Source organism: Paramacrobiotus metropolitanus, unplaced genomic scaffold (genome assembly GCF_019649055.1).
Source record: "Paramacrobiotus metropolitanus isolate TYO unplaced genomic scaffold, Prichtersi_v1.0 Parri_scaffold0000077, whole genome shotgun sequence".
NCBI classification, from domain to species: domain Eukaryota; kingdom Metazoa; phylum Tardigrada; class Eutardigrada; order Parachela; family Macrobiotidae; genus Paramacrobiotus; species Paramacrobiotus metropolitanus.
The window spans coordinates 239,803-256,130 of NW_026570297.1; the positions used below are offsets into that span (position 1 = coordinate 239,803).

General features: G+C 41.1%; 4 protein-coding genes across 7 annotated transcripts; 1 reads left to right on the top strand and 3 right to left on the bottom strand.

The window, feature by feature from the left end:
- Nucleotides 1-1,156: 1,156 nt before the first annotated feature.
- On the bottom strand, nucleotides 1,157-1,606 carry LOC129595387 (5-hydroxytryptamine receptor 1B-like). Its single transcript, XM_055492383.1, has one exon. It carries the CDS (start codon nucleotides 1,604-1,606, stop codon nucleotides 1,157-1,159), a length of 450 nt encoding a protein of 149 aa, XP_055348358.1.
- A 2,310-nt stretch (nucleotides 1,607-3,916) lies between these two features.
- Nucleotides 3,917-5,266, top strand: LOC129595343 (uncharacterized). The gene is made up of 3 exons (XM_055492328.1): nucleotides 3,917-4,506; nucleotides 4,732-4,905; nucleotides 5,106-5,266. The coding sequence occupies exons 1-3, from the start codon at nucleotides 3,949-3,951 to the stop codon at nucleotides 5,160-5,162; spliced, it is 789 nt and encodes a 262-aa protein (XP_055348303.1). The 5' UTR covers nucleotides 3,917-3,948; the 3' UTR covers nucleotides 5,163-5,266.
- A 2,656-nt stretch (nucleotides 5,267-7,922) lies between these two features.
- Nucleotides 7,923-13,894, bottom strand: LOC129595334 (atrial natriuretic peptide receptor 1-like). 4 transcript variants are annotated; one of them, XM_055492307.1, is made up of 23 exons: nucleotides 13,853-13,894; nucleotides 13,736-13,760; nucleotides 13,075-13,382; nucleotides 12,911-12,954; nucleotides 12,658-12,696; nucleotides 12,470-12,550; nucleotides 12,201-12,359; nucleotides 12,066-12,134; nucleotides 11,762-11,941; nucleotides 11,547-11,682; nucleotides 11,378-11,468; nucleotides 11,167-11,257; nucleotides 11,051-11,072; nucleotides 10,868-10,965; nucleotides 10,618-10,794; nucleotides 10,195-10,507; nucleotides 9,402-9,711; nucleotides 9,103-9,322; nucleotides 8,798-8,939; nucleotides 8,665-8,713; nucleotides 8,553-8,602; nucleotides 8,393-8,484; nucleotides 7,923-8,236 (listed from the first exon to the last, which is right to left on the bottom strand). In XM_055492307.1, the coding sequence occupies exons 1-23, from the start codon at nucleotides 13,872-13,874 to the stop codon at nucleotides 8,165-8,167; spliced, it is 2,790 nt and encodes a 929-aa protein (XP_055348282.1). In that variant the 5' UTR covers nucleotides 13,875-13,894; the 3' UTR covers nucleotides 7,923-8,164. The 4 variants fall into 4 exon arrangements, with proteins under 4 accessions (XP_055348282.1, XP_055348283.1, XP_055348284.1 ...); XM_055492308.1 differs by lacking the exons at nucleotides 13,075-13,382; nucleotides 13,736-13,760; nucleotides 13,853-13,894 and having other exon boundaries at nucleotides 12,201-12,321; nucleotides 12,911-13,022; XM_055492309.1 differs by lacking the exons at nucleotides 13,075-13,382; nucleotides 13,736-13,760; nucleotides 13,853-13,894 and having other exon boundaries at nucleotides 12,201-12,321; nucleotides 12,851-12,925.
- A 1,230-nt stretch (nucleotides 13,895-15,124) lies between these two features.
- Nucleotides 15,125-16,085, bottom strand: LOC129595345 (uncharacterized). Its single transcript, XM_055492331.1, has 5 exons — nucleotides 16,074-16,085; nucleotides 15,876-15,998; nucleotides 15,754-15,813; nucleotides 15,539-15,656; nucleotides 15,125-15,434 (listed from the first exon to the last, which is right to left on the bottom strand). The coding sequence occupies exons 2-5, from the start codon at nucleotides 15,969-15,971 to the stop codon at nucleotides 15,364-15,366; spliced, it is 345 nt and encodes a 114-aa protein (XP_055348306.1). The 5' UTR covers nucleotides 15,972-15,998; nucleotides 16,074-16,085; the 3' UTR covers nucleotides 15,125-15,363.
- Nucleotides 16,086-16,328: the final 243 nt, after the last annotated feature.

Consider the following 16,328-nt stretch of genomic DNA (forward strand, 5'->3'; position numbering starts at 1 on the left):
TGTTCGTATCGCGCTTAGTTCCGCACAAATACGGCAGCAAGATATTCGGACTGCTTACATAACCTACAGTATTGTCGTTGCGATAATAGCGACGTTTGCTTATATAAGTTAAAATGGACGACTCAATTCACATATTTTTCTATAAAATACGTATCAGATTATTAACAACCACACCAATGCAGTGAGTTATAACATTTGCCGAAGAATCGGAAAGGACAAAATTAATCAATAGTACTGATAAAAGTTAAGTTTTGATAATATTTTACGGTTCAGAAGTAATGCCGAAGGTTTTCGTGGACTTCAACGTGCACAGCGCTTTTCTGTCTGGTGTCAGAATTTTTGGGCTTACAGTTGGTTCGAGTACATATGTTTGCAGATAGACAAAAGTAATGAATGCGAAATTTGTGAGCTACGATGATTCCGGTAAAGGTATCCTGACAACTCTCCGTAAGCTGAAAATAAACACTAATGGATCGAAAAGGGACTGTGCTGCGTACAAAAAGGTACAAGTTTCAATAACAATATTTGCCGGTCGAACACTGAAATGCCAAGTTAGGAAACATATCTGTAACGGTAGCCAGCATATTACGACACTGATACACGTTAGTGTCAGCACAAGGAACGGCTTCACTCTGTCCTTGATTGGATAACTTCTATGTGTACTGGCATCTGTCCGATAACGGGCACATGCGTGGGCGTTTGCTGGGTCAGGCAGGGTAGAAATTCCAGGCATTCCGACTTTCTTTTTGTACCATCGCTTTTTTGCCAGAATGACGTACACCACAACGATGATTAATAAGGGTATGTGACGATCAATGATGTTTTTCGCCCGGTTCCAGTCCGGCATGACACCTGTATATACGAGTACTTACAACTATGCTACAGTGCGTAATATTGCTTTTGCCCTTGAATTTCGCTTTACTGTAAAATATACAAATCCTGTCCGCTTAATTGCTATCCATAAAAGCAGTTTTTAATTGAAAATAGTCTAATTACAATAACTAATTATGAGACGCCATAACAGCAAATATCACCAATGCTTCTGACAATACGGTAAGCTACAGTACAACCTCTTGATCGCTGCTGAAATCGTTTTCGATAGGTGCTCATTTATAAACCTGCTGATTTAATAATGGCTGGCATTGTATAACACATTTTACATACCGTAAAACAGTCTGCACTCAGGATTCACTTCCGGTCGGTAATAATACAGCACTTCCACAATAAACCCCGCCATTGCAAAGGTGTGCGCCCAAAAGAAAGCGACAAAACATAGGCACGCCGCCACGACCTTGTTGTGTCGGCTGCGATATGATATCGGATGTTGGATGGCCCACCAGCGGTTAACCGCAATCAGAACGTGCAGCGGAACGGGCACCACGCAGAACACTTTAGTGGCATACAGATTGAAAATGCACACCGGACTTCTCATTATCCACTTTCCATTCCATTCGCGCAGAAGCGAGAGGGGCCAAGTGGTGAACAAAAATACCAGATTAGCAATATACAGCGCTACTAAGTAGGTAGTGAAGGGTGTAATTTGTTTAGGACGGATAATGTGGTAGATGATGACACCGGCGTTCAGCCCGATGGACACAACAGTCATGATTAACTTGATCCAGTTGGCTGTGAGTGACTCGATGTTGTGGACTGTATTGTTGTATTGTGGGCTGCGGAAAGGAATTGAGAAATTGGAAAAACTGGTATTTAAATTTTGAAGATCCATGCTTCGGGTAACCTTTACAGATAAACGGTCACGAGGTTGTACATTGTCGATGAGAAATTTAATTAGTGAGAGGAAGAAGGCATCATACAGTCGCTGTCTTGAAAATTTAAAGCAAAACCATCAGTCGATATAGAGAAATCACTGAAGTACGTAAATTGCAAGTGAGATGTCAAAATCTCCAAAAGAATTGTATGCGACAGCGGGCGTCTGCCTCAAAAATTCCGCTTAGGAGTGAGTACTCGTGCCGGCAGATTTGCGCAAGCACTCTTATATATTGAAAAAGTGAAATCGAAAGCGAGCATTTCACGGTTCATGCTTGGCGAGCAAAATTAAAAAGGCGAGAAGTATTGGCGTCTGGAGGTTGAACCTTTCTGGAAGAAATTAAAATTCCTAAGAAAGTCTACCTACAGCTTCCTGTTGCTGCTCTTTTTTAAGGCTCATAATGTTTAATCAATCGATGTAACCATCTACCGGAAACAATTATAAACGACCTTTAATTTATACGTATTACCGTTATTAACTCCATAAGTATAGCAGGATGTAGCACACCTTTGTCAAGGCAGCTTTGTGATTTTTTTCCGGGACGTTTGCTGATTATTGTTCGGTCCGGCGAACAGTTGATCAGACAAAGCTACCGCAGCTCATGACAGTTTTGCCTTACAGATAGAATTAACTGTAAATACTATGCAGTGAGCAACCACCCTTGTTCTAAGTACATTCTATGGGATTCCCGATGCGTGATTTTTAAGGTGTGTTTGACGGCTTTGCTAGAAGTGCTTGTCAATCGAAATTCGCCTTGAACTATCTGTCATTATTAAGGAGCAAAATACGCTGCACATACTTCAACGGCAACATCTACGCTGCCGATGTAGATGAATTTAAGGAATCACCCAAAAACCATTTATGCAACTACGAACTACTGGGGCAATCGTCAACGTGTACAATACACAGATTTTTAATAAATTAATAAGTCACCAAATGATTTCAGAACATTCAAACATTTTCAATATTTTCGCAAATCAGTCTATGTTACAGCTGCACAATTTGTACAAGTTCTCGTTCGGATGTTTCCGGTTCAACTAGCATCGACGAGACGCACTTCGCTACGGATATCATTATTTTAATTTGTACGGCTACAATACCATACCCGCTGTCATCAGCAGAATCCAATCTTTGACAGCGCGGTAGCTGCATTTGTTGGAAACGCAACACTGTAATACGCGTAAAACGTGAAACAAGTGCAGCACCGTTATCTATATATTGCTTTCAAATACTTATATTATGGGGGTCGTAATCTGTTTGGAGACACTTTGCTAACTAAGCAGTTTTAGTGTATGAAATAACTCTGCATTCTTTTATTTGCAAAGAAGAGTGTTTGCACTGTATCACCATTCGACTGAATACTTGTATTTACAAAATAATTATTAACTGCAGTTACACATACACTATTAGCCATTAGTAAGGAGTATTTGATGAGATACAGAGTACGAGTCTTTAGACTTGTGCTAAGCTTGACCCGTGAATAACCTTTCCATCAAAATTCAATTCTTCTGTTAACGTTGTTAGCCAATTGCTTCCTGCATGATGTTTTTTCGCTAACAGGAATTCTTTTTCGAATAGAGTTATCGCCTGTTCTTTTGATAATGGGATCCATGTTTAGACGTTTTACGCTGTTTTTCATTTTACTGTCTGCTGTTGGACTTTTTCCACATTTAGTGCGACAGATCATACTCGACAGGAAACCTAAAAATCAATTCGGGACATTATCCTACTATTGTTTACAACTATGTTCTTTGCTCCTGTACATATGGTCAGCTGCATTCCTCTTGTTTTTGTTTCTCAGTGGCTTCATTCAGCTTTATATATTTTGCCGGTCGTTCGAAAAAGATGACAAAATGAGCGAGATCTTGTTAAAAGCGTTTCTTTCGCAGTGGATAATTATTGCGCTACTCATAAGTCTCTTTTTTTTCGTCAAGAGTATCAGGTTAACAAAGGTCATGGATCAGCTGGATATTAATTTGAACGATATCCGGCGGATGTCGTCATTAGATTTCCCTACGGTTATCAGCCGTAGTGGCACAATTTTTAACATTATTGTTGGTGTGGGAACAGTTTTCTCGGCTGGTTTATCGTTAATCTGGATGATCGCCATTGTATCACCCCTCAGCTCCAAGGCGAAGTCGGCAGGAGTTCTACTCGTTCTCCGAACAATAAGCGGCAATATGTCTCTTACCAGCACTGCTATGATGTCTGATTATGGGGCGTATGGGGGGTCGATAAATAATCAAACAACGGACTTGCCGGACACTGTGCCAACCTTAGTTAATTTTTTAATTTTTGGAGCACTTGTAGGCAGCCTGAGCAGTTTACTGTGCGCCATGGCTTTATTTGGTGTGCAGATCCTTTTCATGCTAATAACGCTCCCGTTACATAGCGGTTTAGTTTCTTTAAACCGGCAGTTGAAAAGTCTTTTTCAAAATTCTGCTGGTTCTTACGATAAGAGCTTTTTTACCAGGCTTAGTGACCTTTCCACGCAACATCTGGAATTAACAGTGCGGATTAGCGAATTGGATAATGTCTTTGGTCCGATGTTATTGTGGCTATTTGTGTCGGATCTGTACGTTATTGTAACGGGATTAGGCATCATCAAAGGCTCAGTGGTCGATTCCGGAGGCTTGTTTTCGCAGGAATACACTCCGGATAAATTCGTTGGAAGTATTTGTTTGGGACTGATACTGCTTGTTCTCCGAATATTTTGCGCTGTTCGTGTTGAGGAACAGGTAAACGGTTTAACTGATGATAAACATGTGACTATCTCATTTTGGATGCAGTGGTTTGAATTGTGACAGATCGTACATGTATTGGAAGCTGACCCGTGCTCATATTACTTTTTTAGCATGTCTTCGAAATTGTTTTGTTGGAAAAGACTTGCAATATTTTGCTCGGGTCAGAGTTCTGAAAATTTATGCAATCGATTACTAATCACATTAAAATTTATTACGTAGAGCGGAGCCTTTAGCACCACATTTGCCATCCTCATGGAACGTCATAGAATTGCCGATCGCTGTGGTGGCAATTACGCAGGCTATGTTCAAACAGTCAACACTCGGTTAGAAAGGGTAACGGGAACGTTTACCCTTTACGAGCTGTGCCACTTGGACAAAAGCTTTGTTGCAACAGTAAGCAAACTCTCCTGACTAGGCCGATTTTTCATTTGAAAAACGTAACGCATACAGATATGTACAGTGTAGCATATAACCTTTATTCGTTTTATTTAATTATTTTATGCAGTTAATGCGCTTTTGTTATTGCACATGCGATGGGCGCGTCATGGGATTTTATTCTAAGTACTGTAGTTTCTCTCCACTTTCCTGTTTAGGTCATCGGCGTTATGTTGACATACATAACACTTCTTTGGGAAATGGATAAAAAGTAACTGTCACCGTAACATACAGTATAGTATGCGCGTTGCTGTAAGCTGTGAAACGAGACTATTGGATCCAGCGCGAGTGAAATGAGACCATTGGAAACCGTCAGATCATTGGCCATAAATTCAGACTGCACTCTCTGTAATTATTCTGTACCAGATATGAGTTCTATAAAATTATTGCTGTTCTGTATTCTGTTGTTCTGTACTGTTTAGTTTCTGTATTAACGTCCTAATTTCTTACAGCACATAAAATGGCAGCCCAACATTGCTAATTGACTAGTTCGAAAAACTGAAATTGACCGGGAACGACGTAGCGCTGCTGTTAACTCAAAATTCATTGAGCAACATCTTTTTGTCCGTGACTGTAACAACTAACTGTTTGACGGAATTCCTAACTGTGAAAACTGAAATGCTCTGGCAGGTCACCAATTCGCTTCAAGTTATGATCGTTGCAAAGTTATTTACAGATCACAGGGCTAAGTTTTTTAAACGTTACACAACTTTATATGATGCTGAAGAAAGTTAAATTCCATAATTAGCTTCTTAATCTAATCTGCGTCGCCACAGTGCATTCTTTGCAAACTAGTTAGAATTAGCCAGAACATTTTAAAACCATTAAAACTAATAATTTCGTTCCCACTATAAAATGAACATGCGTAATCCTTTTCATTGCTGATTATGACGATTCCGGTGGTGATGATTTTCTGTTTCGGCGCAAACAGAAAATGTATACTAACGGATCGAAGAGCGACTGAACTGCGTACAAGTACGCACACGTTTCAAAAACAATTGTCGACGGTCGTGCATTGAAAAACCACATGAGAAAACATATCTCTAAAGGAAGCCAACACACGACGATACTGACGCTGGTCAGCGTCAACACAAGAAAAGGCTTCACTCGGTCCTTGGATGCCTGGCTTCTACCCGGGGTAGACCGATAAAGAGCATTAGCGGGAGAGTTTGCGGTGACTTGATTTGCAATCACTGCGCCTCCATTAGGCTTTCCGACTTTTTTGCTATACCATCGCTTTCGTGCCAGGATTGCGTATATGACAGTGATGAGCAATATGGGGATGTGACGATCGACGATGTTTTCCGCGCGGCTCCAGCCTAGCATGACGCCTGTGTGCAGAACAGTAACACAGCCTATATAAATCTTCACTTTTAAATTAATTTAAGTCAATCAAGATTCACGACTACGGAAATATCACCTCCTTCATGTACTCTCATCATATTTTGATACGTATTTTAATTCTTTTTTCAAATTTTGAGAGTTAATGTTTTAAACCACCTTAACTCTAAAGGTCACTCGTAGGGCATGGACGTACGATATTGCTGAAACCGGCACTATGAAGCAGCGTAAACGCGCATTCGGCTGGGCCCGGCCAGTGATTACTATTACGCAACACAATTTTTAAGTACTAAAAACGATTTCCAACCACATGTCATTTGCAACAGCGGCATGCAGAGCGCTACGGCTTTATTTTTTAACTTTTTTAGAAAAGCAACAGTTTGACGACTAACTATACGTACCATAAAACATCCGGCAGTCAGGATTCGATTCCGGTCGATAATAATACAGCACTTCGACGACTAATCCCGCCATCGGGAATAAATGAGACCAACCTACTGCTGCGACACACATGCAGGTAGCGGTGACCTTATTGTGGCGATTGCGGTACGATATTGGATGTTGAATGGCCCACCAGCGGTTAATCGCAATCAAGGTGTGCAATGGAACCGGCACCACGGTAATCACTTTACCGAGGTACAGATTGAAAATACACGTCGATCTCCCCATTGTCCATTTTCCAATCCACTCCCGAATAAGGGTGAGGGGCCAGGCGGTGAAGAAAAACACTATGTTGGCAATATATAGCGCTAGTAAGTAGATAGTAAAGGGCGTAATTTGCTTAGGACGAATAATGTGGTAGACGACGACACCGGCATTCAGCCCGATGGCCACAACAGTCATGATCAACTTGATCCAGTTGGCTGTGGTTGACTGGAGACTGTACGCAGATTGCGGGTTATGAAAGAGCGAGGATATATTAGAAGAATTAGCACTTGTATTAAACTGCAACTCCATTGGTCATTCGTATTTTCTACTTTCAAACACAAATGCACCACATCTTACATTATGGACAAGAGAGATTTGTATGAACGCGAAATATTTGGTGGAGTTTACAGTTGCCATGGATCGTACACCCCAAATCATCCCCCTAAATATCCAAAATCTAAGTGCATGTCCTCGCTTTTGAAATTGCTGCTATGTCACCGAAAAATTTTGCAGATATGAGGTAAGCTTTCTACTGTTAAGCACTTTAAAATGACAATCTTGGCGTTTCGGTTAGGTAACCATATGTCCATGACAGTTTTGCTGGCACCGGAAGCAATGCGTCCTTTTGCTCCGCTTAGTTTCCTGGGAAAGTGGAGCATTTAGCAGTACGGTTTATTTCTTAGAATTGATAGTAGTCGGAACCACTAAGTAAACTCGGATAGATTTGTTCGCTCGTGATTAATCAACAATTTAAGGCACGTGGCTTAATTATATCCGTTCACAGTACGCTTGTAAAGTTGGTTACAGTAAACTGTTCGATTAATTAAACGAAGTGGCAGCTATTCTAGCTTCTGTTTTGCTTGTTGTCACCTTTGTCGTCGATCCTTTACCGTTAATTGGAATGGATTTTTCATTTAGAAGATGTCACTGGAAGACGTTGCCTTTTGTTAAACGTATTGAATAAAGTCAGTTTCTCATTCACAATGTTTTATTTTTAGCCACGGTTTCAGTTTCTACTGCCCTTTCAGATCCATTGTGATTCATATTTTATTTGTACTGTGATTACTTCCATTACGCATGCATCGTACGTAATACTGTAATGTACTGTATTCGCCAGCTTAAGATAAGGGAAACGTGTTTGCAGTTTCTGCTGTCTGTAGGACTCGTGTTCTCGATTTCTTTCACAAAGCCATAACACCAGAATAGATCCCTTTTCCATCCATCTTCTTCATGAGCTTGCAGACAGTAGCTTTGCGGGTTCTGTTATGAATACCCAGTAGGTCTTCATTAATCCTCTTCCCTGAAATAATTGATAACTCATTTGTTCATCGCCCTAATCTAATTACTGCCATACAATGGCTTACAATATTACAGTATTCCATTTTAGAATGAATTACGTTAGCTGTACAGATTTGTTTACTAAGTCGCTTTAATACATCGTAAATCTATACTGTACTTTGAGCGAGATCGTTCCTCGACACTGGAAGCGAAAGATTGGCAAGGTATCCACAAGGAGCTTTGTATCTGGACTGGCCTGAACCTTTTGACCTTTAAAAGAACGAACATATCACTTGTCTATAAGTGAATTATCCACAAATAATTCGACTTTTTGGTACCTTCACACGTTGTCGAAAGACGTGAGGTAACATTCACAGTATCGCCGAATCTGCAGTAATACCGCTGATTGAGAATAGAGTTAATAAATGACTGCAAATTCGCAGAGCTTACAAGCAGTATCTCTGCATGCGAATACCAACGATCCCGGCAACCAGAGGTCCTGCAACGCAACCACAGTGCGATTTCATTCTTACATAGATGTCAAAAAGCGTTGATCGGGATTAAAGGCAAACCATAGGCGTACCGCTATGGATGCCGACACAAACTCGGATTTCTTGTCCACCGAATAGCGTGCTGGACATTGACTGCACAACGGCGCATCCGAACTGCAGCGCTTGACCGGCATGCTGGCTGCCCGCACAGCGCACGGGAACGCCGCTGACAACCTAATCAATACGTACAAGTACACAAACTATAAACCACGAAGTAATTTATCTGATCGCTGGTTTACTTAATTCAGTGCGCTGATTTCTTATGCTTGTAATACCGGTAATTACATATCTGTGCACGGAATTGCTGATCACTTAATTTAGTTGTCTAGTTTCGCACCATGTAATTTTCTGAAATCGTTTCCACTTTGTATACGTCAAAGCGCGACAAAATCCGATCCATGACAATATAAATTTCGTTCAAGATGTTGAACAGCGTCTCGGGATGACCTTCGGTGGTGATGAAACCAATGTCGCAAATCTTGGTAAATATCACTGTCGCGCTTTCGAACGACTCGGGAGGTATAGATTTTCCGAATCTTAACGCTTCCGCTATGGTTCTAAAATCATAAATATCGCTATCACAAAAATATACTATAGTATTACCAACCCAGTTGTTAAAAGTTTCGAATTACATACGGAGGAAATATTTCCTTCAGTAAAGCTGCGGACTTTGCCATCTCCTCGACAAGGAATCCATTCTGCTCGTGGAAACGAATCTCCAGTTTGTTGGCATAGCTGTTAATGTTGTCTAGGAGCAGGTCGAAATACGACTTATTGCCGCTGCGATGGGATACTTTCTCCAGAATTCTGCGGATGACGGTAATCGACGGCCGTCTGGCCGCGTCTTGCTCGCAGCATCGTGCCGCTAATGACATTGTACAACACGTCGACGAGCGTGGGCGAGGCGTTGTATGGGGATGGCCTCTAATTTCCTTGTTGACATATGCTGCAATAACGCACGTGCTGGGATTAAACGACACAAATTTGACAAAGTCAAGCGCCACAATACTTTCTATTTTCTAAAGACAAGACTGGGGAAAAAAACAGTAATACCTCGTAAGAACTAACAAGTGACCAAAGATGGCTATACAAGAACGTGCAACTTTGAATCTCTCTCTTAATTTATCCTGTTACACAAAAACAGCATTACTCTCATTAAGGACACAGAAATGTAAAAGTACGGTACAGTTAATGCAATGCTGTATGCTGAAGAGCAGCAGGACGTCATTTTGTGGACGATAGGTAAGGCTGTGCAATCATTCTATAATTTGTGGAACGTAAACCTAGTTCTTGCAAAATCCTAGCAGTTTCAATGTTGTACGTGAGTTGGTATTAGGCAGCATACATATTACCTGGATCATAAAAATAATAATACTTATTATGATTTTGTGACAAATCGAGTGTGTACTAGTTATTTTAGTGACAGTACCCGAGGCTTCGGACATATTGTTGATGAATTCCCTGCCATGAAAAACGTCTCCGGTCTGACTGCTGACCTCTAGCATAATAAGGCCCAGCCGGTGAATATCCGCTTCCTTGCTGGGCTCTTCTCTTGCAGCGTCGGCTGCTTTTTGTAGCAGTGCTCGTTGACTGCCAGCCGACGTCTTCTGCATCCACTTAGCCGACAGAAACGGAATTCCGAAATCGGTTAAACGAATACCAAAACGATCGGTCACCATGCAGTTTGTTGATTTTAACAGGCCGTGACACTTAAACACCGTCGTGTGAATAAACGACAATCCCTAAACATTATAATTGTACGTGTAATGCTCCTTATACGATGCCATACTATCATGAAAATGTATTATGAAAAAAAATATTATGCAAACCACAAATTAAAATTTTTATGCACCTCAGCGATATCGAACAATAGTGACATTTGCAACGTCATATCCATCCATTTCTTTTTGTGTGCCAGCAGCTCATCGAGCGATCCTTTGGCGAAGTACTCGGTGACGACGTAAGCGCAGCTCGGAGTAAACGCGCAACCGATAAATATTGCAATGTTTTCATGTTTGGCATTGAGGCGCTGTTAACCAATAAACAACTGGTAAAGTGATTAAATATTTATGCACTTGACGTCAGTGGTAGCCAACTCGTACTGCATTAATCAAATCAATCCAATCCGATCTCATCTGGCCGCGCTGGACATTTGCGCAACGCCTGGCCCAAACAGTGGTTTCTTTGTACACTGCTCGACCTGAAAGTTTCACATGTCAACGATTATGTCCACGCGACATTTATAATGAATGTCAGAAATTCGTTTAGAAAATACGACGTCTTACCTTCCATATAATGCTGCATTATCTACCCGAAACAACGACTGGATTAATGTTTTCTGCAGTGTTTAACAACATCTATGGATTGTTAATTCATTATGCTTGGAAAACGATCTGCTTACGTCAGGAAGAATATCGCTGCTATTCGATCGGAGTGGAAAAATAATTTCGTAAACTGAAATTTCCCAAGCTGATTCTCGTCTGGCTTGATTCCTGTACAAAGTAGCCATGAAATTAATTCCATCTAGTTCATATCACTATTATCTAGAATTAACACGACTAACACGACTGCAGCAATTTAAAGTTTTATGCGTGGGTACTACTTGTTCTTACTGGTATCGCCGCATGCCGGCAACCGTTGCAGCAATGGAGATAATGGCCACTAGCGAGCCGGCAGCAACAGCGTACGGCAGGATATTTGTTTCTGAAATCAAATAAAATTAAGCAGGACTATGGCAGATTAGTTAGTACAACGTCAGGATATTTTACAAAATTAACTTACGCTGACATTGTGGAACTTCACCAAAAAATCCACACAGTGGAACATTGGCCGGTGCCGAACGATTTCCCGGCCAATACACGGAGCGACCCAGGAAAGGAACCAATTGAAAGTCAGATTTGTCCCATAAATACACCTCCTGACAATTCACAAAACAGAACCTGACAATTTGTTATTACAGTTACGTATATCAGGGTTACAGGAAATTGATGGCTAACCTGAAACGCTTCTGCATCTTCCGGTAAGCTTTTCACACTGTAATTATTATCCTTGTCGCCATTGTTATTCAGCTTAACACAGCCCAGATCCGAGCAGAACATCCGTCCCCACGCTAATTTCTCCAGTATTTTATCATGTAGCGTGTGCGCATGAAGGTACCATGCCTTTTCAGTCAGAATCTAATACGAAAAATACAGTTATTATGAGATCTGTGCTTTCCTAATTAGCCTCTTCAGGATAAACATACGCTTTGACACATACATACACAGAGACGGGTTTTCTGTCAAAGGTCATTCATCGTACCTGGGATATGGTGACGATGGCTTCATAGTATCCAGTAGTGAAAAGGGTCACCTGCTCATCATCCAGGATCAGAACAAAGGAAACAAAAAGTATTTTTAAATTACGTGCACTGATCGCGGAAACCAGTTTCCTAACCTCTTCGTTGCTGCTGTAGGTGTGGCCATAATATTTTTTGGATCTTTCACGCAGTTCATCCAGTATCGTTGAATTGATACGATCCCGATCAGGATCACGATGTAAGTAGACATAGTGGCCGCTAATAAGCAGTAAATACTGAAAAGCTTGTTGAGCAGCCTGCGAAAGCATGAACGCATGGTCGACCATATCTGGATTTTGGAGCGATGGTTGTTGCGTATAACGTGCGCAAACAGTGACAACAGACACGGTGACCATTTTTTTTCTACCTCGTCGTCGTCTTTGCCAGCTTTCCACTCCATGGGTCCGAACGCCAGAGTTGATTTGAAAATTTCATGGGAAATAAATACCTAAACGAGGTAAACTTTATATAACACGGATAGTCGGATACTACAGTATATAGGCGCTTGAGATTTTCGGTCTGGTGCGTAATATATGCGAGCATAGTTCAACATACGTAGTCTCCATTTGCCATTCCAAGTTTCTGGGCCACTACCTACGGATAAAATGGACAGGTTACCAATTTCTACCAATACGGCAATACTACCAATATTGAATCGTCTTATTTCTACTGCAATATGTACGAATTTAACAAATCCGAAAGTATCTTAACCCTATTACGTGAAGAATCACAGCATTTTCTTTTATACCTGTGCCTCGAAACATTTTGACTTTTTAGCAGCAGAAATGTATGACAGTTTAGCTCTTACCAGTAGATCGCGAAGTCGTGACGCATGTGTGATTACAACGACAACTAGCAAAAAACCATCTGATATTAATACGTCCGTAAATTATTTATCTGTTTGCCATTGTTTCTGGAAAGTGATGTCAGTGCAAGAAAATTGTGCAACGACATTACGTACTGTACTCGTACCTCGACTGGTTCGAGTGGCTTCCAGCAAGAAGCGTTCGTGGTCGGGGTTGGTGAGGAAATTGTAGCGGATCCATGTACAGTGGAATATGCTATGCATGTGCTTGAGGCGCTTCTTCAGAAAGGTGCACTGCAGCTGATGAAAGTTAATCTCCCGGGCACCATCATCGCAGATGATGGCCACATTGGTCCAGTGGTAATGCAATAACAGACCGACTGTTACGTCGGCAATTTCTTTCTGGTGATAGGGGTGAAAGCGTAACAGCGTTGGATAGCGTACACGGGTGTCTAAATTCCCGTCACTGCCGCCACTGAGTAAACAAGTGTATATTAATTTTTACTCGTTCTTCTAGACAATTTCTACGAGTATACAGGGTGTCTACTTTAGGGTAGGTTATGTAACGCAAATCAGCGACTACAGCGTTCTCGAATTAGATTACCGTGAATGTATGGTAATTGGTAATAATGTATGGGATCATACTGTAATTAAATAAAAAGTATGTATTCAAATAGTTTTGTTGCTGTATGGTTTTCGTTAATGTTGCGCGGGGCAGTACAATTTTCCGAGAAAACGAAGCTGCCATAAATGCAACATGAACACAACATGAATACAACAAGATAAAGATGCGACTGCAATAGTTACAACCAAAAGAAGATGCCTTACGCAGTCATGACGGGAATGTTCCATTCTGCAATATCAAGACACCGATGTTGTATTGTCTCATTATTCGCTTTCGCTTCTTTTTGTCCATTAAGTCTTGTTTTATGATTGCCGACTGACCTCTTCCCAGATCGCTAAGCATACCGACAGCTTCACTACAAACTGAAAAAACATTTGTGCGATTCACTGCTGAAATTTAAGAAAGCAGTAAAACCAACGAACTGGTATACGTCGTAGCAAGTTAACAAAAATCAGTCGCGTATTTTAATCATACTTACGTAACTTTACAGTCTGTACTGTATATGCGTGCGTTGAATCGGATACGTTAACATTAATTAAGCTACGTATCGCATAATCGTAAAACAGCTGGTCGACCAGAAAGATTATGTAAGTATACGAGTAGCTTTCCTGACCAGACCGGAATATTGCGACAAAATAAAGAAACTTTGCAAAGTACCAAGCAATCAGAAATAAATGTTATTATATTAAGTAGTTATTTTGCATACCGGGAGCAATCATGACGACAATGTCATGCGGATGCTTGTCCATATGATTAAAATAGAAATTCGTGAAAAACGGCAGGATCTCAGCTTGTAACGCCGGGCATGTCGTCAGCGTGGTCCCGTTCAAGGTGACAAGCGACGTGGACAACGTATGTCCAAAGCGGCGCTGTACTTCAAGCAGTGCCAAATCCACAGCTGGTCCGACATATTCCAAACTGTACACCATGGTGGTGTACGGCTGCATCGACACGAATACGACGTTGAGTTTGGCATCGGTCAGATGGTGAACGGTAAACAAAAAAGCAAATCCAACGGAGAACAGAAAAATGTTGCGCATTATGCAGGAAAACAAGAAAGCATACAGCGGATCGCGAGCATATATAAAATCGGTTACAGCTAAGGGACAATAACCGGGATCTGGAGGTGGTGTATATGAGCGAGGATCAAGGATGATGGAAACTGGATGAGGATGATTTTGCTGATTGACCTTGATTGACAACTGCACACATGCGCACGTAATCGCACGTATTGTGCCGCGGCGTATTAACTAAATATGCATGAGGGAGCGTTATGTTCGCTATGGTAATTGCCATGCGTAACGCTTACCACTCAAAACACTACGTGTCCAACACAGTAAAATACATAAAAATTATACAGAGTATATTACGAGCATATGTAAGAGTAGATCTGTTGAAGTTTATAATTACTGTAGCTTTGATAACCAAACGATATTTCTGTGCTTTCCGTAATCTTTCTGGGACTGTTTTTGCATTTAAACTCGCTTCTTTTATCGAACATCATCATTTTTATGACAAACCCTTTGTAAGCTGCGTAAATCGGATGCATGAAACGAAGTTTTGTATTTATTATTTATTATCCACTCAAGAAAAGAAACTTTTTTAAGCTCATTTCAATTATGCTAAACCGCACTGGACGTGCACAGAATACAGAAAGTTCAATAAAACCGGATTAGATATCATGCATGCGTCAAACCGTGATCAGTTCAATAACCAGTCTAGACAAAACATCAGTTAACCTTTAATGAGCAACATTCAAATTAGAAAGCACGGTTAATGATGACAAACAAACAATCAGCAAATAAAAACAGTTAAGAGGAAATAAAGAAAATTATTCACCGTCAGTCTCCTCTTTTTCCGGAGTGGAATCTCCCGAGCGAGATGCATTCGATAGTCGCTTACCTAAACGAAAAAGTCGAAAAATTAGATTTCCCATTTATAACAAGTCATGTCAAGTACTCGCCAGCGTTGAATCGCAGCGAGAGAGCAGTGAATTCTATACGTACGGCCAGAGGTCCGTGCGCGTGACCGTTTCGCACGCTTCTTATTGCTGCCCGGAACTTGCGATTCTCCAGACACACTCCGCTCTTCTGATTCTATCCACACTCGTACCGTTCCATCAGCCTATACCCCACATAAATAACCGTCAAGCTTAATTCCAGTCTCCTAAGGACAATTTTCATACACTAAAGAAATCCATTTTTTAAAAAAAACCGCTTACTTTACGATTAACAGTCAGTGGGGTTGAGAAATATGTTTGAACTTCGTGGTCGTACATTTTCTGCAAAAAAAGTTATCAATATATACCAAATCAAATCGTTATTTGTGCTTTTCAAATCGAACCTGATCGATTTCGAACAGCGCTTCGGGGAGTTGTCCCGCAGTTACGCTCTGAGGTGATGCACTGCGGCTACGGTAGCGATTTCTCAGGAGTGTCATCGTAAAGTCGCAAAGAACGTACAATTTCTTCATGGAGATTAAGATGCCAATTAAAGTTTTATATAACACACTGTTAAAGAAATTAAACAGCAAATTGCACACCTGGTCAAGTTTAGCTCCAGTTCGGCCTTTAACATGCGCATGCTTTGCGGTAGTAATCAGGTGTGCTAGGATCCCAGGAGAAAACTGCTGACATTCGGCCACCAGCGCATCGACAAGGCAATAAATCGCTCTAAGAACTCCGAGCTTTTAGCATTCGTTCAAGCAATATACGTAGAGATTTGTGTCAGCTCTTACGGTCCAATTTTCTCCAGCCAGGGAAGGCATTCGGACACATCGTCCGGATCCTTAAATTCT

Bases quoted from the DNA above. Each gene is read 5' to 3' on its own strand.
- LOC129595387 (XM_055492383.1), bottom strand. From the start codon at position 1,606: ATGACTGTTGTGTCCATCGGGCTGAACGCCGGTGTCATCATCTACCAC.
- LOC129595343 (XM_055492328.1), top strand. From the start codon at position 3,949: ATGTCTCTTACCAGCACTGCTATGATGTCTGATTATGGGGCGTATGGG. The intron at 4,507-4,731 runs GTAAACGGTTTA...TTTATTACGTAG, and splicing joins CTGTTCGTGTTGAGGAACAG to AGCGGAGCCTTTAGCACCAC. The intron at 4,906-5,105 runs GTAAGCAAACTC...TTTCCTGTTTAG, and splicing joins ACAAAAGCTTTGTTGCAACA to GTCATCGGCGTTATGTTGAC.
- LOC129595334 (XM_055492307.1), bottom strand. From the start codon at position 13,874: ATGCTTAGCGATCTGGGAAGAG. The intron at 11,469-11,546 runs GTAAGTTAATTT...ATTTGATTTCAG, and splicing joins TGAAGTTCCACAATGTCAGC to AAACAAATATCCTGCCGTAC. The intron at 10,508-10,617 runs GTGCATAAAAAT...TATAATGTTTAG, and splicing joins TATTGTTCGATATCGCTGAG to GGATTGTCGTTTATTCACAC.
- LOC129595345 (XM_055492331.1), bottom strand. From the start codon at position 15,971: ATGACACTCCTGAGAAATCGCTACCGTAGCCGCAGTGCATCACCTCAG. The intron at 15,814-15,875 runs GTTCGATTTGAA...CTTTTTTTGCAG, and splicing joins CGCTGTTCGAAATCGATCAG to AAAATGTACGACCACGAAGT. The intron at 15,657-15,753 runs GTAAGCGGTTTT...TGTGGGGTATAG, and splicing joins CACTGACTGTTAATCGTAAA to GCTGATGGAACGGTACGAGT.